Source organism: Procambarus clarkii, chromosome 8, assembly GCF_040958095.1.
Source record: "Procambarus clarkii isolate CNS0578487 chromosome 8, FALCON_Pclarkii_2.0, whole genome shotgun sequence".
In the NCBI taxonomy this organism is placed as follows: Eukaryota; Metazoa; Arthropoda; class Malacostraca; order Decapoda; family Cambaridae; genus Procambarus; species Procambarus clarkii.
The window spans coordinates 50,557,149-50,582,049 of NC_091157.1; the positions used below are offsets into that span (position 1 = coordinate 50,557,149).

Consider the following 24,901-nt stretch of genomic DNA (forward strand, 5'->3'; position numbering starts at 1 on the left):
AGAATGAGTCAGTTGGCTTCTGGAAGGGTCTTTTGGCTTTTTATACAGTACTTAGTTGTTTCAGGCAGGGGTGCATTATGTGTTGTTTTCAGTGGCAGCTATCTGCCACTACCCCCATGCCACCCATTCTGCTTCTGTGGATGCTTTTTGGGTTGATCCTGTTTCCTTGGTTCCCTGTTGCAAAGCATGTGCTTCTCAGGTTATCCACATTGTTATTAAGTCTAGCTAGCCTGCAGTCTACTCTTGTACCCACGATATTCAGAAGGTTGAACTCTTAAGGCTCTTACCCACTCTTAAGGCTGTGTTTGCTAGTATGTCCAGGGCAAGTATTCGGGTGCGGGGGTTTTGGAGGCCCAGTTTTTGGTGAATGTTCCTGGGCCTTTGCGCCCTTGTGTGACTTTGGGTCATGTCTCACATCTGGAGGGGGGGGGGGGGGGGGTTTCTTCTTCATCCTGACTCCTGCAGTTCTCCCTTGTCCCTGGAAAGTTCCCTGGTTTTCTTCCTTCTCCATTGGTAGTTAGCTTCAGGGAGTCACAAGGGACTCGTCCCAGAAAATGAGCATTAAATGTAATGAGACTCCTTGGTTCTCTTTCCCCTCTCTTCCAGGTCATTGGGTAGGTTTTGTTTATGCTTCAGAACTGACTACTTGAACCCCAGGAGGTGGTGAGCCCCTTCCCCCAAATGATTTGGGGAGGTGGGGTGAATGAGCTCATACTAGCCTTGAGAGATTCGATAATTTGCTTACATGAGGGAGTTTATTAAGTGGGTTTTGAGGCTTTGGTCTCTCTTGAAACAAGCAGTGGTTTGTTTTAATTCACTGACCTGAGGATTCCTTTCTCGGTGAGATGGCAAAATGTCACCGCTCCCTGCACCTCTGTGAGGGGGGCCAGGTTCTGGCTCTGCTTCCTGGTAGGCCTAAGAACTCCATGGCTGATGCGATCAGGCAGATAGACACCAACTTAGTGTATAGTTTCAGGGAGTCACTAGGGCTCATGCAAAAATTGAAGTTTCATTACATTTAACATTGTTTTTTGGTCTCAGGCTCTGCTGCTTCCAAACTTGATGTACATGGGTTTGTTTCCTGGTAAAGATGTATTTTGATTGGATGTGACATGTCTTGTCTGCTGCTAGTGGAAGATGATCTGTCTTTCCAGCTGATTTAGATGCCCTGTCCCTGTGCTAATGATATTAGGGCGGTTTATGGGTCACATCAATTTCTTTGCTCACACAAGACTAGTTCAGCTCTCTTTCTCAGTTCTTCCCTTTTGCTGCCATTCCAGGACCATCATCTGTCCCATACAATCTGCAGCCAGTCTTATGTGGACTTGATGTATCAGTCTGGCAATTAATATGTCTGGATGTTTTAGGGCATATTTTCCTGTGTGTTTGGGAGGCAGGTGGTGGGTATTTAGATGCCTCATTTGCAGGAGTTTTACTGCCTTCAGTATTTGTTGACCTGACTTTTAGATTTCAGTAGTTTTGGACTATGGGAGTTGCTTCAAAAATAGGGCATTAAATGGAAAGAAATATTCCTTTTTAAGTGGCATATTGCTTGATCACTATTCCTGGCCTCTGCATCCCCCTCTCTCCTGATTCTGCATAGGTGGGGTCTAGCTAAAGTGGGGATTTCCACCTCTGACACAGTTATACTAGATAGTGCTAGCATCTCTCTGTGACTGGTGCAGGGTATAGTTGAGTTATTTTAGAGCAATAATTAGTGGTCTTTGCAATTGTGATGATCATTTGGATGGGAGATGTTTGAGAGGTTTTATACAGTTTATTCTTTGGTGGGCAGATTCTCTCAATGGTGGATTGAGGTAGGTTTCCACTGTATTTTTTGCCCCTATACCATGAGACAAAATCATTTGTAAATTTACTTATCTTTATGGTCTCAGTCATCTACAGTTTGGTGTGCTAGCCTTGACCTAGGTGGACCCATAGTTCAGGTTTAGTGGATGTCAAAGTGTTGCTCAGAAAGGAACATTTAATTCTACTTGATGCCTTTTTTTGTTCCGTATTACTTTAGTGAAGGTGTTTTGTAAATATTACTAAATTGATTTTTACAAGTCTTTATTCTCCACATTATCAGTTTCATCATGTACCAAGTACCTCACTAATATGTCAAGAATGTAGTACATCCAGAACATAGGTTATTTATTATTATTTCATGAATTTGTCTATGAATCTTAATATCTCATTGTACTGTACTTATTAACAAATGTGTTTCCTTATATTTGTTTGTATATTTTTATAATTATTTATATTGGTAAAATATGGCAGTTGTTGAATATAAGCAACTGTTCTCATTGATCCAGTCACATACTCTGATTTGATCTGAATTTTTATCATAATTATGTGCAATTTAGAATAACTACAGTGGCTGGTGACATCACTGATGAATCTCTGTTATCATTCAGTCTTTCATTGTAAGCATATTTGGTTCAGTATGACAAGTCTATATATAGAAAGAAGCCATATGCTTTTTTTAATTTAATAGCCATAGCCCTTAAAAGTATTTTTATACTATTGCTTACCACTTTCATGAGGGATGTCGGTACCTGCATAATATATTAGATGAATAATTTCATATGACTTTAGAAAGTATCATTGGAGCTAAAATTGATAAATCTCAGGCATGGAAAGTAATGACATATATTTGTCTTGAAATTCTGAATGATTTTCTTAGATACATTCAGATCCTTGTAAAGCTTCAAGGGAATATAGCTACATAGCAGGTAAATTGTAGCATGTTGATTGAATTAGTGGCAGATGTTACTTACATACTTATACACTGGGTGTAAGGGCCTTAGTGTGCTCATAAGATGAAGTGTACTTAAAAAATTTGGTATAAATTACTTAAAGGCTTCAATTCTTAGGTGAGGTGAATGTCTCAACTGTTATGTGTATTATTCAGTATGAAAGAAAATTGGTTACAATATCAAGATCACAGAGGTCTGACCATAAAGCTATATTAGCTTGATTTTTTGTAATATTCTTAGTGTCTTGAGGTTAGTGAAAAAAATTCTTTTTGTGATTTTCAGAACCACTTATTGAAGATTCTGGCATTTCATAGGAGTGAGATATCTAAAGTGATACATTGTTATATTCTTCCATAGAAAAATGTGTTATGTTTTAATAATGCATAAGTTTATAGTTGTTCTCATTCATAAATGACACAAAGGTAAAATGTAGTTTGCCTAAAGTGTGTTATGGTAACTCCATGACTTGTTTGAATTTTTACAGTTTTATTCATTTGCATGGCTATTATTATGACATCATTGTATATGATTGACTTACAGTTAATTATTACACTGTGTAACAGTATTTTTTTGTTCCTGCATAGTAAGTGATATTTTCTGATTGCATGTGCCTCGAAAGTATAGAAAATGGGTATTATTTCCCTCAAACTTCAAGACATCTTGAAGGTACCTAGAGGCTGCCGACTCATGAAACAGCTCCAAATAACGAGTCTGCGATCTTCAAATATCTTCAAAGACATAATAGCGATTTTCTATACTTCAGAGGCACAGGCAATCAGAAAATACTGACTGCTTTCATTTATCCAGATTATATGGGGCCATTCCTCACTGGATAAGCCAGACACCCGGATAAGCAGGAATTCTTGCCGGGAAAGTCCAAAATGATCCATATTTGCATTTTTTTTGTAACACAGCCAACATAATTTGTACTTCCTCTACTTTTTTCTACTTTGATTATGGGAGGATTGAAAGGATTTTGTGATAATGAAAATTTCAGCTTGCCTTGTTGTTCATCTGCTTGATGAAGATCTTGAGTGTGTTTATTACGCAACTTAACACAACAATAAAATTTCTGTATATAAGCTTGGCAATATCAGTTTTGACTGCCAGCTGCTGAAGCATCACTAATTGAAGGCTCTGCACTTAATTTTTCACCAAAAGTTTTCCTCTTCCCAATAGTGTGCCTCGCTTTAAACTGGAAATCCAACCATCACTTGCTCAAAAATCCAACATTCCAAGGCTGGGTGCGAACCGGCTTGCAGCATTTCTTAATTCATCACCGCAAATTGTCACACGCACTGTGTGGTGCTGTGCAAAAATCACTTATACAAAGCCTCATCAAACTGCATTCTGTGCAGGCTTCAAAGTTTTTCTATTACACCCTCTACTAGTGTAGAGGGTGTAATACACTCCCTCACTCTCACCAGTAGCTATTTCATGTAGACATCTTTGTTTCCTTATATCAGAGATGGTAGTAGTGCCAATACCAAATCCTTGGTAATGCTCATAGCTGACTGACAACTTTCACAAAGTTCAATGACAAGTAACTTATCTTTACTGGATAGCATACCTTTCTTCCTCTCAACACCCCAAGACTGCTGCTGCTACCAGACATAGTCATGGCAAAAAATTACAAAAGTTACTATGAAAACAAAAAAGCTAGTTAAGAAAATTTGTCAGTAATGGAATGACACTATGGTATCACATGAGGGGAGAGAGACCACATGGTTGTTTAGGTTGACTGGGCCTGGACAGGTCCACTTCGGGGCATGTTACATAGGCCACCAGATGAAAAGAAACACTCTTAATTTTAGCAGGGAAATATACTCTGCAGCCTGTACATGCAGTTTTCAAGAAATTATTATTTGTTATATTAGATAATATTCCTTTATTTTTTACTATAGTGAATTAATATAATTTTTTTGTTGTGTAGTAACCATAGACCCCTTCACATGCCTCTCGTCCCCCAAACGGTCCCTCCCGACTATCCCCCATTTCCCCACATCCCCTTTCCTAACACCACCCACCCCAACACCTCCCATTCCCTGTGCCTCCAGCAACTGCTGTATGGGATTAATACAGTATGGCCCAATGCCATTCTCAGTTATCTGGACAAATTCCTAGTTATCCGGATTTTTGTCTGGATATGGCGAAATTTTGCAGAAAATTATCTGGACTTGATTTTGGCCAGATAACCCAAAGGTCTGGTTGAACAGACTCTGGATAACCAAGCTCATACAGTATCACCTACTATCCAGGAATGAAAATTGTGTAACATTGTGGTGTTTATTATTTTGCTGCAAGGCCACCAAAGATAGATTTATTGGGCCCAGGTTATATCTTACAGAAGCATCATCCTCTTTCTCAGTGTAGTTTTGTATTTGTTATCAACCTATTAGATGCAGGCTGTAATTTGACTCTGGTATATAAAATTAAGTGATTGTTACATAATCTTTTTCAGAATGAAAGCCAGCGCTTTTATTGATAGTTTTTTTTTATTATTTTTTATATATGCCTTTGTTTCTGCAATATTTGTGGAAGTAAACATAATTAGAATATAAAATAGCAGTGACCTTTTTTAATTAATATCACTGGAGTAATCTTAAAACAAAGCAGTGCAAGAGCTCATTAAAGTGTGTCTTAAATTTGCATTACAGCATGGCATGTAGCTGAACGAAATTCGGTCATGACTGGTTATGATGTCGTGTTGCACTGAATGTCCTCATGCTGATTTATAAAACAATTTAAGATGCACCATGTTTCATAATCAGACAGTTTTTCTGGCAGAAGGCTCCAGTTCTTCGTTAGAATTATTATTTATTTGTATTATGTTACTATTAGCATTTTTAAGATATTACAGCCATTTGGCATCAGCAATTATGTGATATTTCTATATAACAGAGAAAAGCTTTTGTAATATTTAGTTAAGAGCTGTGATTATGACAGCTTCAACAATCTTGTGATTTATCATTTATGTAGTTCTAAATGAAACTTTTTGTAAGTAAAATGGTATTATTTTCCTAAATCAATAAGTTAAACTAATTGATATAACAGCCTGTCAAATGAAGATACAGTGGAACCTCGGTTTTCAAATTTTTCTGTTTTCAAGCTCGATTTCTTTGTAAAATTTGACTCGGTATTCAAGGTTTGCCTCGGTGCTCAAGTTTGTTGCTATCCATATAGGCTGACCGAGCACGTGGCGCGTTTCAGTTTACCATTGTCTCCCACTTAGTGACGACTGCGCTTGAATTCTTTGTGAAGAATTTAATTGTATTTGTGCTTTTTTTATTTTTGAACATAAAATTTATTTTTATATATCACGCCGTGGGTCTCTTGAAAGCGTTTCAGTGGCCATCATTTGTGAAAAAGCAAGGCTATTGCATAAAGATCTTAAAGAAAACCCCTGGAACAAGTGATGCAGATATGGTGAGCAGGGGATGATTTGAGAAATTTAGAAAAAGAATTGCTAATCATAGTGTTGTGAGGCATGGGGAAAAACAAATGTCAACAGACAGTTTCTTAGTGACAAGCAAGCAATGAGCCACAACCATGTTCAATTGGTATGCTTGCAAAAAGGAGAGTACACCTCAGAAATGTCATCACTGCCTGATGTTACAGTATAATGGAACAGGGTACTCCTTCCACCACCTTCCCACCGTCTTCCATACACCAACAAGAGTCCTCAACAAGGGTAAAATATACTTGTACATACTTTACACATACATCTTCTATTTTGTACTACATTAAGTAATTATCAAAAGAAAGCACCAAACCAGGAAGGCTATGTAGCACCATCAAATGTGTGGGATAATCAGAGGGCGCTAAATATCACCAAGGATGCCAATATGAGAACAGAAACGCATAAGGCAAACGATATCAAAAGTATCAAGAATACTATCGAGGGACAAGCGACCGCGGGGGACAGTCGGAAAACAAGACATACTCTCGTCCCGGAAGTCAGGACATTCAGCAAGGATATGCATGACCTAAGAGAGAATGCAATTTGGACAATAAGGAGCAGGGTGGCGCTCGAAGTGACCATGAGTTAAGCGAGTATGGAAAATACGCAACCTCGCCAGAGCTGTTTCCCATCGCCAGTTATGGTGGTAGCAGGATGGCTACGAGGACACACAACTCTTAAGAGTACGCAGTTTGTTTCCAATAACAGAAGACCAACAAGCCTGCCAATGGGTAAGGATGGAGGAATGGATAACCAGGTAAAAATCGGAATAAGGAATACCTTTACGAGAGACGGGACAAGAGCGGACAGCTTCCCTGGCAGCAGCATCCGCGCACTCATTTAAAAGACACCAATATGGCTGGGAACCCAACAAAACTCAACCGACTTAAATTTACTGTGAATAAGAAACAGCCAATGCTGGATCTCGACAACCACTGGATGAACTGGATTTAAGGACCCGAGAGCCATGAGGGCACTACGAGAGTCAACAACAACTACAAAGGAAGACTGACAACGAGAAAGCAGGAGACGGGGAGCATAGAGAATAGCATAAAGTTCCGCTGTGACGATGCTAGTCTCCGGAGGTAAGCGACACATATAAGTGCAATCATGTATAAAATGTATGTTTAAGTTAATATTTTTGGGTATGGAATGGATTAATTCAATTTACATTGTTTCGTAAAGGAAAATTCGTTTGGGTTTTTTAATTTTTGGTTGTCGAACTGTCTCTGGGAACAGATTAAATTTGTAAACGAAGGTACCACTGTACTGTACATGGTTTTTACGCCGATTTCCACGAACTCCAATTTCTGACTTCGGTTTTTCACTTCTGTGTATGTCTCTAGGAGCCGATGCTTGGAGATTGTCCTAGTCACTTCTGCGGTTATTCCATTCTCCCTCTCCAACCTTTGCTGGGACCCTTAACTCTACTGGTATCTTGGTCTGAAATGATGCTCCCTTTGTTCCATTGATCTCCCCCTACACATTCCACTTTCTCTTCCCGATATTAAAAATGTTGTACTCGTTACCAAAGCCTGTGGTCCTTTTGGGAGATTAACTGTTGGCATGCCCTCTGGGGTGATGATCTGACAACTATACCAAGGCTTCCTTCTTGAACCTTTTGTTCTTTACTGAATTCTGGTGAATACTCGTGTTGACCCCACACACTTACACCCTTTTCTGTCTTGATCTTTCTCTCACACGTTTTTCTATTTATATAGACCTGACATGAAGTTTTTATGACCTCCATTTAAAAAAAAAATATTTCCCCCATCCTTGTAACCTTTTCTTTCATGACCAACAAACCATAACTCAGATGATGAAGCAACAATGTTTTGGTCCGTCCTGGACCATTATCATGTTTTCTTCTTTTCATCCACCTTTCTCTTTCATTCCCTCAGTGGCAGTTTGATAAGACTGACTGCAATCTATTTACTTTCCATGCTACTCCTTCCGACCTATCTGATTTGCCCCTCTGTCAAGCCCTCATCTTTTTTCACAATGCCTGTTTCAATGCTGCCCTCCACTCTTGTTTCTTGCTATATAGTACCCCAAGGCCAAATACTGATCTTTCCCAGGATACAATCAACAACTGCTTAACTTCTAGGTACCTATTTTACTGCTAGGTGAACAAACATCAGGCGACAAAAAACATGCCTAACCATTTTAATATAAGTTGCAGGAAAGAATTGAAAAAGCTATTTTACAGAATATTTTTTAGCCACAAAAGGTTTCAGAAATCTTTTATTATACAAACTATTATCATACACACCATCTTGATTTAAAAAATTTCTTTGGATATAATATGTATTGGATGAAGGTGTTCACATGTAGCATGGAATGCAATAAATAACACACACACATTTTAACCAGCAACAACTTATACTGTTGCGTAGCCAGCATTCCTCACACATTACCAAAGAATATGCACACAAATATGCCAGATTGTGTCTAGTCAAAATGACTGGAGTGGGGGAAAGAAACGGACCAAAAATTAACACTTATAGTCGGAACTTATCCTGTGCTTCAAGATTTATTCTTTAAAATGCTTGATGGGTTAAGAAATAAAAAATACTTAAATGCATGTTGAATAAGCTTATAACAGCCCGACCTAATTACCACTCCCCAAACTTCAAAATAACAATTACAGCAGTTTCATCTGTGTTCCACAAACCAAGTGTTGACTTGCATTAGAAACTATATGATAAATGCTGTACAATACACAATACATTAATTCTGAAATAATGTTCAGCAGCAACCCCTTTTGTTTTGTGAAGGATTATTTCAAAATGAAGACTAGAAACTTTAAGGAAAGGTATTAAAAGGACAAATAAAACTTTAGGAACTTGCCTAACATTGATACATCTTATTAAGCTACTATAAAAAGACATGTATGTATATAAGCATGTGTACACATATGTATACATGCATGCATGCATGCATACATATACAAGTAAAGCTTGAATGGTCCCCAAGCATAAATAACACTAACTCTGAGCCCTCAGAGGATTCAAACCCAGGCTGCCAGAGGTCTTCCCCCTAACAACATTGCTACCATGACTACTGCACCATAATCAGTGCAGTGGTCATGGTACCAGTGTTTGTGTCTACATATACACAAACACCGTATATATAGACACAAACACTATATAAATTTTAGAAACGTGTACTACCTAATAGGTATACACAAAGGGCAAACTGCACAAATGTGAATCTGTATAGTAAAATATTCAAATGATGTTCCTGCTCATTTCCTGCTGCAATACTTTTACCTATGAATTTAATTGCATTCCATGTATTGCATACAAATAATCAATCAAGGTCAACAACACATCAATGAAAACAAATCCACTTATTTATTTGTATATTTAATATGTGTATTTAATAACAATTAATAAAGAATCTGCATACATCTTCATATTTCCATGATTCATTAGTGCCACTAAATGCCCTCATATCTTTCACACTGTGCTACTTGGAGCCATTGTCGGTGGTGCTCGAGTGAACATGTTGGCAACCTGAAAAATTGGTACAGTAACTTGTAAAACTACAGTAATTCAATACTGTATTCACTAAAACACACAATATCCATTCTATATTTTGTAATTATATAATTTCATATTAAATCATCTCCTAATACTGTAACAACAAATAATAGATAATACTGGTATTTGTTTAGCTATATTACTTTGTTGCTCCCTTAGGCAAGATTCTGCTGGTATATTGGAAAGCATCTTGTGCAATCAGAAACAGTCAAAATTACTAACAGGCACAGGGAATCTTTCCAATGTCCTTGCTCTGTCACACTGGTACACGAGACGCAGAGCAGGAGCTAAAGCCGAAGAAAGACTACAGCCTGTGAATCCAACTTCTCTGGAACTTTATCCCAACCAAGAACAGACAAGAGCTTGCCCCAAAATGACCTCCCCAAGCAGTAGGGAGAATTCTGCTGCAGAAACAAATGACCGAGAGGTTAAAAAGAAACAGGTGTTGCCGAGAGAACCAAGGAGATGGTGAATACAAGAGGGACAAGGACTAAGCCGAATCTAAGGCATGTACCAAGACAAGGCATGGTAAGACAAATGAGAGGAACAGAAACTTGCCTCCATCTCCCGAAGGAGAGGAGCGAACAACTTGGACAAAGCCCCAACTGCAGGCAACAAGGCATCCAGGCTGTCTGGAGCTAAGCACAGAACAGCTTCACTGCAGCCCAAATGCACGGGTGTCGTTTATCCATGTTCTTCACACTAACTTTTTTCTTTTGTGGTTCTTTCCCTTCTGCCTGTTTGGTAGGTGGATGACTGAGTACCTTCTTCTCAATCTGGTCTCCCATTGCTTAGATATTTTGGTTGAATCTTGGGGGACATCTATGGGGGTGATCTTTGCCTCCCCCGTCCCCATTTTGACATCAAAGTCTAGAGTCGGCCATCTCCTCCTGTGCTGTGGGGTGTCTCGTTACCAAAGTGAGATACACTGACCCCACGGTTGGTTCTCATTCGTTTTAGTATGTGGGGCATCTTCCCTGTCATTTCTTCCACATGCCTTTTGCTGCCAAGTCCACCTGGCCTGGAGGGTGATCAAGTTACTATACCTGACTTTTATGGGTGCATTTTGATACTTCCCTCTTCCTGCAAGGTACAGGAACTTACTAGGGTTCATGTTGACTTCTTACTTCTTTGAGGTTTTCCCTTCAGTCTGAACCTGGCACGTAGGTCTTTTACAAGATTAAAGTGGGTCATGGACTCTCGTTATCATCTGTTGGAGTTCCACATTTTTACCTACCTTGGGCTCCCACCCTGTCTTCCAGCCAGGGCTCTGGTTCTCTTCCTTGGCAAAGTTTGGTTCCTTGTCACCTGCTGGAAGTTCCAGTTGGTTCTGTCACAGCTCTGGACTAACTGTGCCTCATTTGGGCTGCCATCAGGTGGTAGTTGGGTACATAACAGTCAGGGTATTTACCCCCATGACAATGAACATTTGCCTTCTTACCTACGGGTGCCTAATTTCCATCAAGTAGTAGCTTGTTTTGTTGCTGGTTTTCCATGTTTTGTGATTGATCTCTGGCTCCCTGCTTCCATTACCTTGTCAAATGAGCCAGATTTTGGTCTTGCTCCCTGTAGAAGCCATTGTGGGGTTCCTTCCAGAAATGGCAAATGTCTTGCCTTAATGGCAGGTCCTGGAACCAACTAATTAATTCAAGCACCCTACTACTATACAATTAACATTCAAGTTATAACAAAATTAACAGTTAAATTGTTTAAATATGAAATTAAATCAACTTACATTACCCATCATCTGCTTCTGAACCAATCCTGTTGCCATGTTCTTAAAGGATTGTGTAATACTCTCAGACTTGCCAAACTTACACCGTACATAACCATACAAATTGCTACCCGTTAGGGATAGGGCAATCAATACAACCATCTGAAACAAGATATACTTATAAGAAACGAGGATATTATTCTTCAGTAATTGGGTAAATTTCTATACAGTATAAGAAAAAAGGGGCTTCACTGAGTTAATAATGTTGGCTATAATTTACTGCTTAAAAACATAAATTCAACATGAAATATATTTTTTTTTTTACTTTAATTATGTCATTAATTTTAACACCAAGACAATTAAAAATAAGAATGTAATAGTCATGTACAGTTTAAGATACTTCAAGTATGATGTACATCATTGGTTAAAAGACATGCAGCTTCATGCGTGTCTTGCTCATGAACTAAATGAACTTGTGTGTTGCTTTGTCAGCTTATGAACTAAGCATCACCTTCATTTTCAAGTAAACTAATGTAAAAAAAAAAAATCTTTGTTGGATTTAAATAAATTCAGACAAAATCAATATATAGACACAGACTAAAATTTACTAGACTATTTCCAAGTTATTGAAAGTTTAACCAACAATAGTTATTCAAATGAACTAAACTAGCTTGAAACATTAACTTCAGCTGGGTGTTGATGGGGTGACTAAATCAAATACAGTAAGGCAAATACACTTTATGGGCAGAACTGTACTGTAAAACTTAGAATAACATACTTACAGCCCATCTGAACTTTAGGAAAGCTACTGCAATAAGGAAGAGGATGGTCCAAATAACGGGGAAGGCCACCAAGGAGACCCAAAACACCCGCACTTCAGTCTGAGACACTCTGCCCTGAAGACCACCCTAGCATCAGGCAAAGTTATGTTATGGATATATTTGTCTACTACCTAGCTCATTCACACAATATTACTAGTAAAATATAAAATATATATCTTATTATATTCACATTCAATAAATACTACAAATATTATTATTATGTATTGTACTTTTTTCTACTACTTCTTGCACACAATTTAGCATTTGTTCATTTCTTTACAATAAAGACATACATACTAGTATAGTATCGCAAGAAGTTTTAATCGTTTCTTAACCTTAACGTATGGCTATGAATTTTCACACATGTCCACCTATGCACAAAAATAGTCAATATTTTTCCTTGTAGAATAACTCCCATGCATAATGTATGCAAAAGTGGAAATAATCTGAATACACCATTATCTACATTGCAGTCCATTTCGTGCAGTGAACAAGTTGCATATGTGGTGACCCAGCATCCTTTTTTCAACAGCAGACTTTACATCAACTGTTCATAATGGCTAAGCCAGATGACTCAGACAAGTCTCAGTGTTGACCTTGGATATATGGACAACCATTTTTTTATGGATATGTATGTATGAATGAATGAATCAATAAGAACACATGATAATAAATAGATAGCTCCCATTTATATCCTCCCAAACTCACTTATATAAAGGCCTACTGACCCACATATGAATGAGCTTGTGTGAATATAAACAAGAACTAAAGGTTAAAAACCCACCCTTGTGTATTTATGAAATTTATGTAAAGAAATTACTCCAAGTCTTTCGCACTCGCCTGAGTGCTTTATCAAGGTCTGAGTGTGTCTTAGGACAAGACTTACATCTTACGTCTAATGTTGAGATGTAAGTTTCGTCTTAATGATTAGGACAAGCTTTATTAATGACAGTCTCATCCTAACTAATGATTACACATTGGGATGTAAGTAATTATCAAAGAAGGCACCAAGCCGGGAAGGCTATGTAGCACCATCAAATGTGCGGAATAATCAGAGGGCGCTAAATATCACTAAGGATGCCAATAAGAGAACAGAAATGCATAAGGCAAACGATATCAAAAGTATCCGATTCACCAAGAATTCTATCGAGGGACAAGTGACCGAGAGGGACGGTTGGAAAACAAGACATGTGCCCGTCCTGGAAGTCAGGATATTCAATAAGGATATGCACAATTGTAAGAGGAACAGTGCAGTTAGGACACTAAGGAGCAGGGCGGCGCGATAGACATATATGAAGTTGGTGTCCGTGAGTTAAGCGCATATGGACAATACGCAACCTTGCCAGAGTCGTTTCCCACCACCGGTTACGGGTAGGAGGAAGGCCACAAGGACGCACTACACTTAAGACTACGCAGTTTGATACCAATAACAGAAGACCAGCAACCCTGCCAACGGGCAAGGATGGAGGAATGAATAACTGGGTAAAAGTCGGAATAAGGAATACCTTTACGGGAGATGGGACAAGTGCGGATAGCTTCCTTAGCGGCAGTGTCGTTGGGATGTAAGTCTTGTCCTAACTACATACTCAGACCTTGACAATGCATGCAGGAGAGTGCGAAAGACTTAGTGTAATTTCTTTACATAAATTTCATAAATACACAATTATGGGTTTTTATCCTATGTAATTATGTCTATGAGAAGACATTACCATTACTTAATAAGAACTGTCTTGTATGGGTCAACAGGCCTTTTGCAGTTGCATTTTTATGTTCAAATGGTGATTGGTTGATCTGGTATATTTTATTACAACAATATAAAGTTGTGAAAACATTATGAACATAATTAGTATATATATGTAATCATAATGGAATTTTATACCATTATGATAAGCACATTGGTTTAGTAATGTAATCATAAAACAACAGTCGGATTTTACTCATGGGTTAAGGTAAATTCCACTTAATAGTTATTATATCCATATTAGCAACATTGGTGTAAAGTTCAGGCAATAATTGTTTAAATCAACATATGATAACCACATTATCCTGCAAATCAGCATATGACAATTCCACATTTTCCTGTGAATCAACATATGACAATAACCCCATTACTCTGCAAATCAACATATGACGATAACCCCATTACTCTGTGAATCAACATGATGATAACCACACTTTAAGGGTTATAAAGTAAGAAAATGAGGTATGGCACACTAACAGCCCCATTCAATGCTGTAGAAATTGCTGACCTGGATAATGTGCTAAGATCCTTTAAAGGAAAATGGACTGGCTAGCAGCTGAAAATATACTGCAAGGCATAGACTCCTTTTGTCTTAAAACCTATAGTCCTTTCCTAGATAGAAGTGCCACTGATGACACTGTCGTTCCATCAATTTAGATGCTGCACCAGTTGTTTGAGCCATGAGCTCTAGTTTTATGCTTTTAAATCTGTACAGATATACTAGGTTGATTTTGGCTATTGTTACTTTTATAGTTACACATTAGGTGGAATTTAGCATTCCAGGTATTTGATAGCATAATATCATAATGAGAATGGAATGTCCTCCGATTCATATACCACTTTCGTTCTGTATCGTGTATGCATAGCAATCTATTGTGCACACTTCAATCCTGTCAGGACTTGGAGCAATTATCTACATTCTTTATTCTCTGGTTGTTAGTGCTAGTACTTCATTCACCTTCCTAGTTGCTGTGACATGTTTCTGAGCTTGGACTGCAGGAATCTATGTGATTATATGAATCATGTCATCTGTAAACTGGGTGTCACTGATGTACTGGTTGTGGAAGGCTTATATGAAGATGGTGAAGAGAGCACAGGCTTAGGCAGGAGCCCTGAGGTATGCCAACTGTTGAAATGAAGGCGTTGTAGCATTTGATGGCTTGTAGATGAAACCATTATGGCAGAGACTATCAATCTGGCCATTCCCGTTTCAACTCGCCTCTGAATACCACTCCCACACACCATTATCGACACTTTAGCCTGACTGACTGCCTTTCGTACCTGCTTCACTTTATCACTTTCACATCAGACATAACAAAAAAGCACAGTTCTTTTCAAAATATCAAAGAGTTGTATTGCTCACCTTGTATTTACCACATCAACTTTATGGGTACTACCCTCCACTTTTTTAATAACCTTTATTTTCTGCTCAAAATTCAGTGCAATGTTTCCTCTAAGTTTGATGCTACCTAAAACAACTGTTGACACATTATCTGTATTTTAATCAAGCATGATGGCAAGATGCTCAGGATTTTTAACAAAATATTAAAGAATGTGAGGAGAGAGAATTAAACATAATAGTCTGCTGAAATAGGCTAAGGTTGGACAGCAGGTTGCTGCTTGTATTACCAAGAAACAAGCACAATCTTATTTGTACATTGCCTATAATGTGAAATACTTAAAAATGTATATTTAATCCACGCTATTTATGACCAAGATGCTCAAATTAAAATCTATTGAATGTTTGGATTAGATACTCAACTTCATTCCATATCTTTGATCAACTTCAGGAATAACACGCACATTATTTGGACAGTTAAGCATTTACTTACCTTACGGGCTTCAAACACCCAATGGCTTTGGCCTTCATCATCTATATAATTCCACCACCGTAGTCCAACCATAAGACGTCCTTAGGTAGAGATACAATACATAACAGATCTATCAGTTACTAAACAATACAAAACAATACAAGTTCACTCAATAATACCTGATAAGAAGTATTTTCAAACAGCTTTGATTATCTGAAAACTTTCTATTACCCCTACAGAGTTAAAAACTAGCAACAACTTTTTCTGGTTGGGCATCGGTGGCTACCTGTGGCTAACTTGCTGAGGCAGCTCCACACATGAGTCGCATCAGCCCTAGGAGTCCATATTGCCTACCAGATACCAGAGCCAGAAAAAGGGCTCCTCACAGAGGTGCAGGGAGCAGTGAATTGTTATATCACCCTCACCAAGGAAACATCCAGAAAGTAAACATGGTTAAACAGACAACTGCAAGGTTCACAGAGAAAAGAAAGAAAGCAGCAAACAACTATGTAAACTATCCACCCAGCAGTCAGGTTAAAACTGCTAATTATACCACTGGGAGCCAGAGCTCCCCATGTCAACACAGCTCAGCCAGGAGCCAAACACACCACCCACCAGCAAACCTTGAAATGAGGGAGGAACCAGGGAGCCACCGAGGTAAAAAAGTTTCATTACATTCAATGCTTGTTTTTTTGGAGGGGCTGAACGTGGCTCCCTGCAGCTATCCACAGAGCATAAGGAAAAAAAGGAATGTACCAGCTAGAGAGAGACTAACATGGTAATGCAAATAGCTGGATAAGGAATGAAGCTGTTCAATCCTCAGAGGTAGAGAATTTACCATAAGTCCACCTAGCCCCACTTGCAGGCAATATCAACTGGAACATCCACCAAAGAGTGGTGGGTAACTCGACTATGCTAGTATCCAAGTTGCAATGATCTTGCATAGCTGAGGGAAGGACTCCTGATCCAAGATACCTGAATCTAAAGGAGGTAGGGGGGAGTGGACGAATGTTACCAGCGACTCTGGGAATGAACCCAGATATTCAACAAATTACGAGGATGAGGAACTGGCACAAGAGGTCAGATGTCCCCCACAATGTCTTCAAAGGGGTGAACTATGAAAGGGCCTGTGCCAAAAACCCTAGAGCAGAAGCACCCTTCTGCCATGCCTGAGAACAACAATGCCTAGATGAGGCAAAACCAAAGGACAAGTACCACAGCCTGGTAATCAGATTCCACCAAGGGTCTACCCAGACTAACCACAGGCACTGGCCCAACCTGGGAAGATCACCTCCAGGTAGCAAGGACAGAACCTCTCTACAAAAACAGAGTATAGAGTAATTATGTATTGAGATGTTGGAAAGAGTAGCTGCAGCCAAAAACACTGAAGTAACAGCCTCCACAGGAAAAAGAAGAGACAAAAATGAGGAGGCAGAAAAAAAGGTTAGGGACCAGATGAATCTGAAGCCTAGGCTAGCATGACTCAACATGAGATGGGCAAGTCTAGCACCGTCTCCTGAAGGAAGGGAGTGAGCAACTTGGACAAAGCCATTGAAGCCGGAACTGCAGGAAACAAGGCAGCATAATGAGGCACCAAAGTCAGAACATCCAGACCATGCTGGAGCTCGGCAAAAAACAGCTCAACTACAGTCCAGATGTGCAAAATGAAAATGGCTGCAAAGTGGGCATGGCACTGTGATCCTCCATGGCCTGGACTCCAGTGAGCAAAGGCAGCTGCACATGGAATTGCCACGTGTATATGGATAGAACTGGAACAAACCGCTTTCAAGCAGCTCAAAAGAAGCACTGCCCAAGAATGTCTGAAAGATGGAACTCTTCTCCCACACTCAACATTTGGGTACGGGAAAAACCTTGCAAAGCTTCCAAGGAAAACAAGAACCTTGTACTGCAAAGAAGAGGCTGAAACTGACCCAAACTTGAATGAGGCCAGGCTCATTAAAGGCAGCGAGGTCCTGCAGGATCACGACCTCCTAGTTACAGTAGTGGCCAGCAGTAATTAGGAGGGCTTGAACTATAGTACTGGTTGGATCATTTAAAGAATCATTTGCTGCTTCAGTTTTGTTTCTCTGTGAACCTTGCAGTTGTTTGTTTTGCTTCACTTACTGTCTGGATATTTTTTAGTTGGGTGATTGTAACAATTCCGTACGCTCTGCACCTCTTTGAGTGGACCAGGCTCTGGCTTTGATAAGCTATTAAGGACTCCTGGTGTTTATGTGACTCCTACATGTGGAACTATCTCTGTGCTAGCTTCAGAGAGCCACTGAGGCCCTTCCTGAAAATTGTATTGGTAATTAAGTAATTTATGTATCACATGCCCCTAAAATTTACCTCTTCTTGGCAAATGTTTATACAAACATTGTAAATACATTGTACTATACTGTACAAGGTATATTTTGACAAATATTAGAGCACTAGATGTACCATTTGTTGTTATAGAGCATGTAATTACATCCCTATACCTTCTTCAATGTAGATACTATAAGATGGAGAAGACTTGGAATAAAATTACTATACAGCCTGTACTGTTCATCATTTTTTTTTTTTTTTTTTTTTTTTTTTTTTTTTGAGATATATACAAGAGTTGTTACATTCTTGTACAGCCACTAGTACGCGTAGCGTTTCGGGCAAGTCCTTAATCCTACGGTCCCTGGAATACGATCCCCTGCCGCGAAGAATCATTTTTTCATCCAAGTACACATTTTACTGTTGCGTTAAACAGAGGCTACAGTTAAGGAATTGCGCCCAGTAAATCCTCCCCGGCCAGGATACGAACCCATGACATAGCGCTCGCGGAACGCCAGGCGAGTGTCTTATCACTACACCACGGAGACTAAAGACCACCCCATCGAAGTACTGTACTAAGGATCTGAATCTTCATACAATTCACAAACTTAGGATAAAAAACCCACACGTGTATTTGTAAAATTTACGTAAGGAATTTATACCAAGTCTCCTGCACTTTCTTGAGTGCTTTGTCAAGGTCTGAGTGTGTGATTAAGACGAGACTTACATCTTAACGTCTAACCACTGCACTGCACACCTGTTTTGGCAAAAACTTTTTAGTGCAATTGTCAAGGACATATTTTTGTTGTTTTTATAAATGTTCAGGTAAAGTTAATGTCAAAATGTTTCCAAACTAAACTATTTCCATTTCAAAACACAAAGAGTAATGAAAACATTAAAAACATTAAAATATAGCCTAATTAAACAAAAAATTGGCACAACTCTCAGAGTGCCTAAAGGCGCTTTGTGCAATGCAGTGGCTAATCATGTTGAGGCGCAAGTTTCTGATTAGACGTTGAGATGTAAATTTAAATTGGTGTAAATTCCTTTCATAAATTTCACAAATAGACAAGTGTGGGTTTTTTAGCCAATGCTATTATGTCTCTGAGAAGACACTACCATTACTAATCACAAAATTTTTGTGGAATCAAGCATTTCTTTGAAGAATGAGGGTCTTTATCAACACTCCAGCATTCCCTCATACTCCTTGCATTAATATTCTTGATAACTGTTCCAATATAGTTTTAGTTTTCTGATCCATTATGACCTTATGTACAATATGCTTAGTTAGGGACAAGAAAAATATGAGAGATTTAAATGAAGGGAGGGTAGACTTCTTCCCTACATTTGTAGGGGAGGAAGTCTATGAAGCCTGTGTGGCATAACTTCTGAGCTCTGACACATGACATTCTTGCTAGAAACTTTATTACCTCAATTTTCTCATCAGTATACTAGATACACACAATTATGCCATAAGCTTTATCTATATTTTGCTCATATTTCAAAAATTTCATAACAAGATCAAATGAAATTTGATGACGTGTCTTAGCATCATTGAACAGATTACCACATAACCACGGCTAGTGCTAAAAAGCCATCATCAAACCAACAAAGTATTCAATTTTGTTTAGAACTAATTTCTCTTACCTGTAATGTTCTTGACTGTCCAAAAGTCCATAGAAAGAAGCAAGACAATTGTAATGAAGGAACCAATGAAGCCATCACTAAACAACCCACACAACTCATACACAACTAATGCAGCCGTACGAAACAGTAGATGAAATACTGTCACCGCTGGATGCCTGTAAATAAAAATAATCACCCCATTACCAAATGTTATGTTTTTTCCTTAAGAAAAAAAAAACACCGAGCATTTTGAATACTGTAAAGAATATAAACCTATTTTATTGTATTATGACAATGCTTTAACCTATTGAAAAAATGAATCTAAACTGTAAGAATTACTACCACAAGATTGTACTGTATTAAAATCTCACACTAGCACATTAAACACGCTCACACATTAAAATCAAGGATAAACACATAGGAAGGTCATTGTAGACTTTCAACACTCCTTTATTATTGTGTAAACTAATAGTAAATAAGCCAAAACCTGATAGAATCAAGTGAAACTTATTAACAATCTTTCAATAGACTCACTCACTCAATACACACACAATCAATATTCCAGTCATGTCTAACTAACAGCAGGAAGCTTCTGTGCTAAGAATATGAAGTACAGTATTCCAGTTTTATCAATAAGATATTTTATTCACAGTCATTACTTATCTAACAAACAGAACATATTTTGGTAATATTACACACAGATAAATAAACTAAGAAATACTGTACTAACTTTAACTTTCCTTTGGGTTCATCCTCTTCACCAAAACCAAGTGTATCATCATTATCTAGTAAAGGCACCTGTAAAATAGATTGAATTTCTGAGCTTATATTTCTATTCCACATATTTTATTTTTTCAGGTTAAACACTACACATACAGAATTTAAACTTTTCAATTTAACTAAGTAACACTACAGTAATTAAGGTAATTTTTCCTATACCCGATATAACTGGATAAAGCGTGCCTTAACTGAAAGCATAATGCAGGCTGACAAGCAAATTCATTAGCTCATTATTAGCCATTTCAAAACAATCACTTGGATGAGCAAGTGCCTGGATGCATGGAGGACCTCTACAAGGCAGAGGCTTCCCAACCACAACACACACAACTCATTACCACCATCTATTTTTCATCATTGCCTTTGGCAAGTGCAGAATCTGGGACGATACTAAAATTTCTAATGATTCCAGTATTGATGCCGGGTCCGCTAAAAAGTGTATTCCGATACAATTATTAATTTCAATTTGATTATTTTAAATAATAGTTGGATATTTTTCTGAAATTTTGTAAACCGTATTTTAGTTTGGAAAAATTAAATGCATCATAATTAGGACATTATGAGCATGGTAAATGTACTATATTAATTAATATAAGAGATTAAAGTAAAATTTTGACAGCAATTTGGGACGAACTGTAATCAACTTGTAACTGTTATCATTACTAAGAGTATATTAACGAACAGTTTAGTTTATGCCAAACATAACGAGTGCCCACACCTGGATTTGACCAATCATGCCCTCGTCTGATGTTAGCACAAGATCTAGAGTGCTGTTATCTCAGGTGGGCTGTCATACTGTATGAGAGAGGAGTCCTGTACCAGGTCAAGAAATTGTTCTAATATTCATGATGTAAGATTTATCCAGCCTATTGCCTCATGGTTAAAATCTCCCATTTAAGAGCTTGGGCTTCAGCTGCACCATTTATCACACTATGAAGATCTGTAACTTCCTCTGCTGTTGCTGTGTCTGCCCTGTTCTTTAATTGCTCCTTATTAACACCCTCTCCCACGTTTAAATTCAGGTCGTCTAATCCTCATTCCACTAACTACTCTGAACAACTTCCCATTGCACTGCTGGGCTAGCTCAACTAGCTCTAACTGATATCTATTTTGGAAAGATCATACTGGAGAAGGCCCTTCATTGTTGTAAAGTTTCTTCAGTAAGGTTGGTGTATGCTGCCTTTCTCTACCTTGGGTAGCGAGTGTACAGTATTGATAGTACTATACCTAACTATGTTTGCATAGTTAGCTCCAGTTCCTTGGCCCTGCCTCTTGTCTATAAATCTTTTCATGTGACATCTCCCACTGGTCTCATTACATTTGAATTGAAATATACATGCATGTAATAAAAAATACATTACCACCATTATCTACTAATACTGTATGTCAGTGAATATCTTTTGTACTTTTATTTAATACATGATAAAGATAACTCAAAATATTTGCTTTAGAATAATAAATACAATTAACTATTAGCAACAAAGGAAAAATCACAGCACAAAGTATTACTGTATTGGTATTGATACCTCTTTGAAATGCAGTACTGTACTCACAATTGAAATAAATATATTAGAAAAAAGACCATTAATACAGCTACAGTCATGTGTAACAACATTTAAAGACTATTATTTCCTTGACATGCTACATCTTGCAGAAACTACTTTGATTTAAGGTGAAGGAAAGACCCAATATATGTGCAAGTCTATTCAAACCAAATTTTTAAATGCAACCAACATACTATATCAAGGTGTTGTAAACAATGTGGAGTACGTTGTTTACAGCACCCTGAAAAAAGATGTAAGTTGCACCCGAAAATTTTGTAATTGATACACGTGTATTGGATCTTTCCTTCACTTTCATTCAAGCACTACAGCACTGTAGTAAGTTTCTCCACTATTATGATTAATAAAGCAGCATGGCACACAAGATAAGGCATGCAACAGCTCTTTTAGGCATTGGTTATAAATTAATAGTTACCTGGTCAAGATCTTCACCATACATAATAGAACTCTAATAGTGAAAGAGATGGGAAAAGTATTAGTGGTAAATACATCAAATGACTGGTAAATAAATAAAGTACAGTATATAAAATAATTACTGTGTGCATCAGTGGAAATATTGCTAGATTCAGCAAGTATTAAAAGTATTATTTATGCAGCAGTCTTCTTACCAAAGTTATCAGTGGTTATTTTCATTACCTTCTACACCATTTACTATAAACAAGAACACATCACAACAAAACTTGATCACCCTATATTATAAAATCTAAACCTTTTTACCCCCTGCACTGTGCAACAGTTTCACACAACTCCTTCATGGTGCATATGAAAAAAAAAATCCCCCCAAATGTTATCTTTATAATACTGTATTGTTAATTAAAGTCCACTCAATCAGGGAAAATTTAAGCAAATGCATTATGTAGCTTTAAAGTGATACATTATTCATAGTTGTGTACTTTTAAAGAGCACAACACAGATGATGTCACAACAGCAAAAAAAAAAGTGACAGGTTGGATAACAAGAACCTTCCAAATAAGCGATGCCACATCAATACTGATACTTTTTAAGTCATTAGTGCTCTCTAAGTGGAATATTGTTGCACAGTAACAGCCTCATTCAAAACTGAAGAAATTGCTGACCCAGAGAGCGTGCAAAGATCATTTACCGCTAGCATCCACTCAACAAAACATACAAATTACTGGGACCGCTAAAAATTGCAAATCTATTCCCTAGAGTTCAGGTGGGAGAGATACATAATATTTTGTAATAATAATTACATAATTCTTTTGAATAAACATTTTTTATGTGTATAATTTACACTTGGAAAATATTACAATGATTGATTCCAAATCTGCACACAGAAATAACACCATATGAGGCCAGTAGGCATGATAGGATGTTAAAAATAGTCCCACTGAAAAGCAGATGTGCAATAGGCATGCTCTGCTTTTTTAAAGTAACTCCCCCATACTCCAGTCTTTTTCCTAGCCAAAATGGTTCTAGAACTAGACCACAACACTCTAAACTGTCCTGGGTTCGTATCCTGGCCAGGGAGGATTTACTGGGCGTCAATCCTTAACTGTAGCCTCTGTTTACCCAACAATAAAATAGGTACCTGGTTATTAAACGATTTGGTGGGGTCGTATTCCGGGGAACATAGGATTAATTTTTTAAATTATCAGGGAAAAGCACCAAGCCATTACGACTTTATAGCACTTGTAAGGGGTCAGGATAAGGATTTGGGATGGGACAGGGGTAAGGAATGGTGTCGAACCACTTGGACGGTCGAGGATTGAACGCTGACCTGCATGAAGCGAGACCGTCACTCTACTGTCCAGCCCAAGTGGTTGGACACATAAGATTAAGGACCTGCCCGAAATGCTGTGTGTGCTAGTGGCTGTACAAGAATAAAGAACTCTTGTATATATAAATTAAAAATAAAAATGAGCAATTTACATCTGTAGTGAGTCTTTACTCATGCACCCCACACCCATCCAATGGGCAGAGGTGGAAAATTTACACTCGTGTGCATGCTCTAAGTTAGCAAACTATGGATATTTGCTAACATTACATAGTTAAATAGTAACACCTAATTTTATATCACTGGTTTAGCAAAATTTCTAATCAAATTTTAAATAATGAATGTTTACAATTTGCCTAAAAAGCTATGCACACTACAACACAATTTATACAGCTGCATAATACAATTTCCTCATATTCGAATAATAAAATAGAGAATTGAAAAATTCGAAGCCTTTTCCTGGATTTTGTAAATGTTATTGTTTACAGTTGACACCTGTCATATTTTAAGGAAACACCCAGCAATAAAGATAGTATTAAATCCAAACACAAACTAAACTGACTTAATATAAATGCTAATTCTCAAATAGGTAATTTATTCTAATCTGTAAACCAGAGTGTAACTAAAAAGAGTACAATATTGTGTATAGAAGTGCTTACGTTGGAGGCCATAGTTGCTGATGTCAACAGTGCGACGCCACGCAAGCCACTAGCCGGGGGTGCCGGGGCTCACTGGCTCAACCTCCCCTAGTTGTAATACTACTACATGTATTTATTTATTTGTTGACATATTTATATACAATAAGGTACATTGGATTTATGAGGGTATATAACATTGATGTTACTACATTCTTGTAAAGCCACTAGCACGTATATAGCGTTTCGGGCAGATCCTTAATTTTAATTAATTACTTTCGCGCTCTAGCGACAACGTACGTCGTCGTTCATTTTTCTCTTGATTCTACTCTAGCGACAACGTCCTGAGTCGTTCATTAAAAATTTTTGTTAAAAAATGAAATTTTATCCGATCAATCTGGTAGTAGT

The 24,901-nt window shown here is 37.9% G+C and overlaps 1 protein-coding gene across 4 annotated transcripts; it reads right to left on the bottom strand.

Annotated features, from left to right (window-relative positions):
- Positions 1 to 8,420: 8,420 nt before the first annotated feature.
- Positions 8,421 to 24,609, bottom strand: LOC123759695 (uncharacterized Golgi apparatus membrane protein-like protein CG5021). Of its 4 annotated transcripts, none has more exons than XM_045744923.2 (8): positions 24,518 to 24,595; positions 22,536 to 22,568; positions 20,512 to 20,579; positions 19,803 to 19,957; positions 15,873 to 15,952; positions 12,261 to 12,386; positions 11,500 to 11,640; positions 8,421 to 9,737 (listed from the first exon to the last, which is right to left on the bottom strand). In XM_045744923.2, exons 1-8 carry the CDS (start codon positions 24,527 to 24,529, stop codon positions 9,681 to 9,683), a joined length of 672 nt encoding a protein of 223 aa, XP_045600879.1. In that variant the 5' UTR covers positions 24,530 to 24,595; the 3' UTR covers positions 8,421 to 9,680. The 4 variants fall into 4 exon arrangements, with proteins under 4 accessions (XP_045600879.1, XP_045600880.1, XP_045600881.1 ...); XM_045744924.2 differs by having other exon boundaries at positions 12,261 to 12,374; positions 24,518 to 24,566; XM_045744925.2 differs by lacking the exon at positions 22,536 to 22,568 and having other exon boundaries at positions 24,518 to 24,609.
- Positions 24,610 to 24,901: the final 292 nt, after the last annotated feature.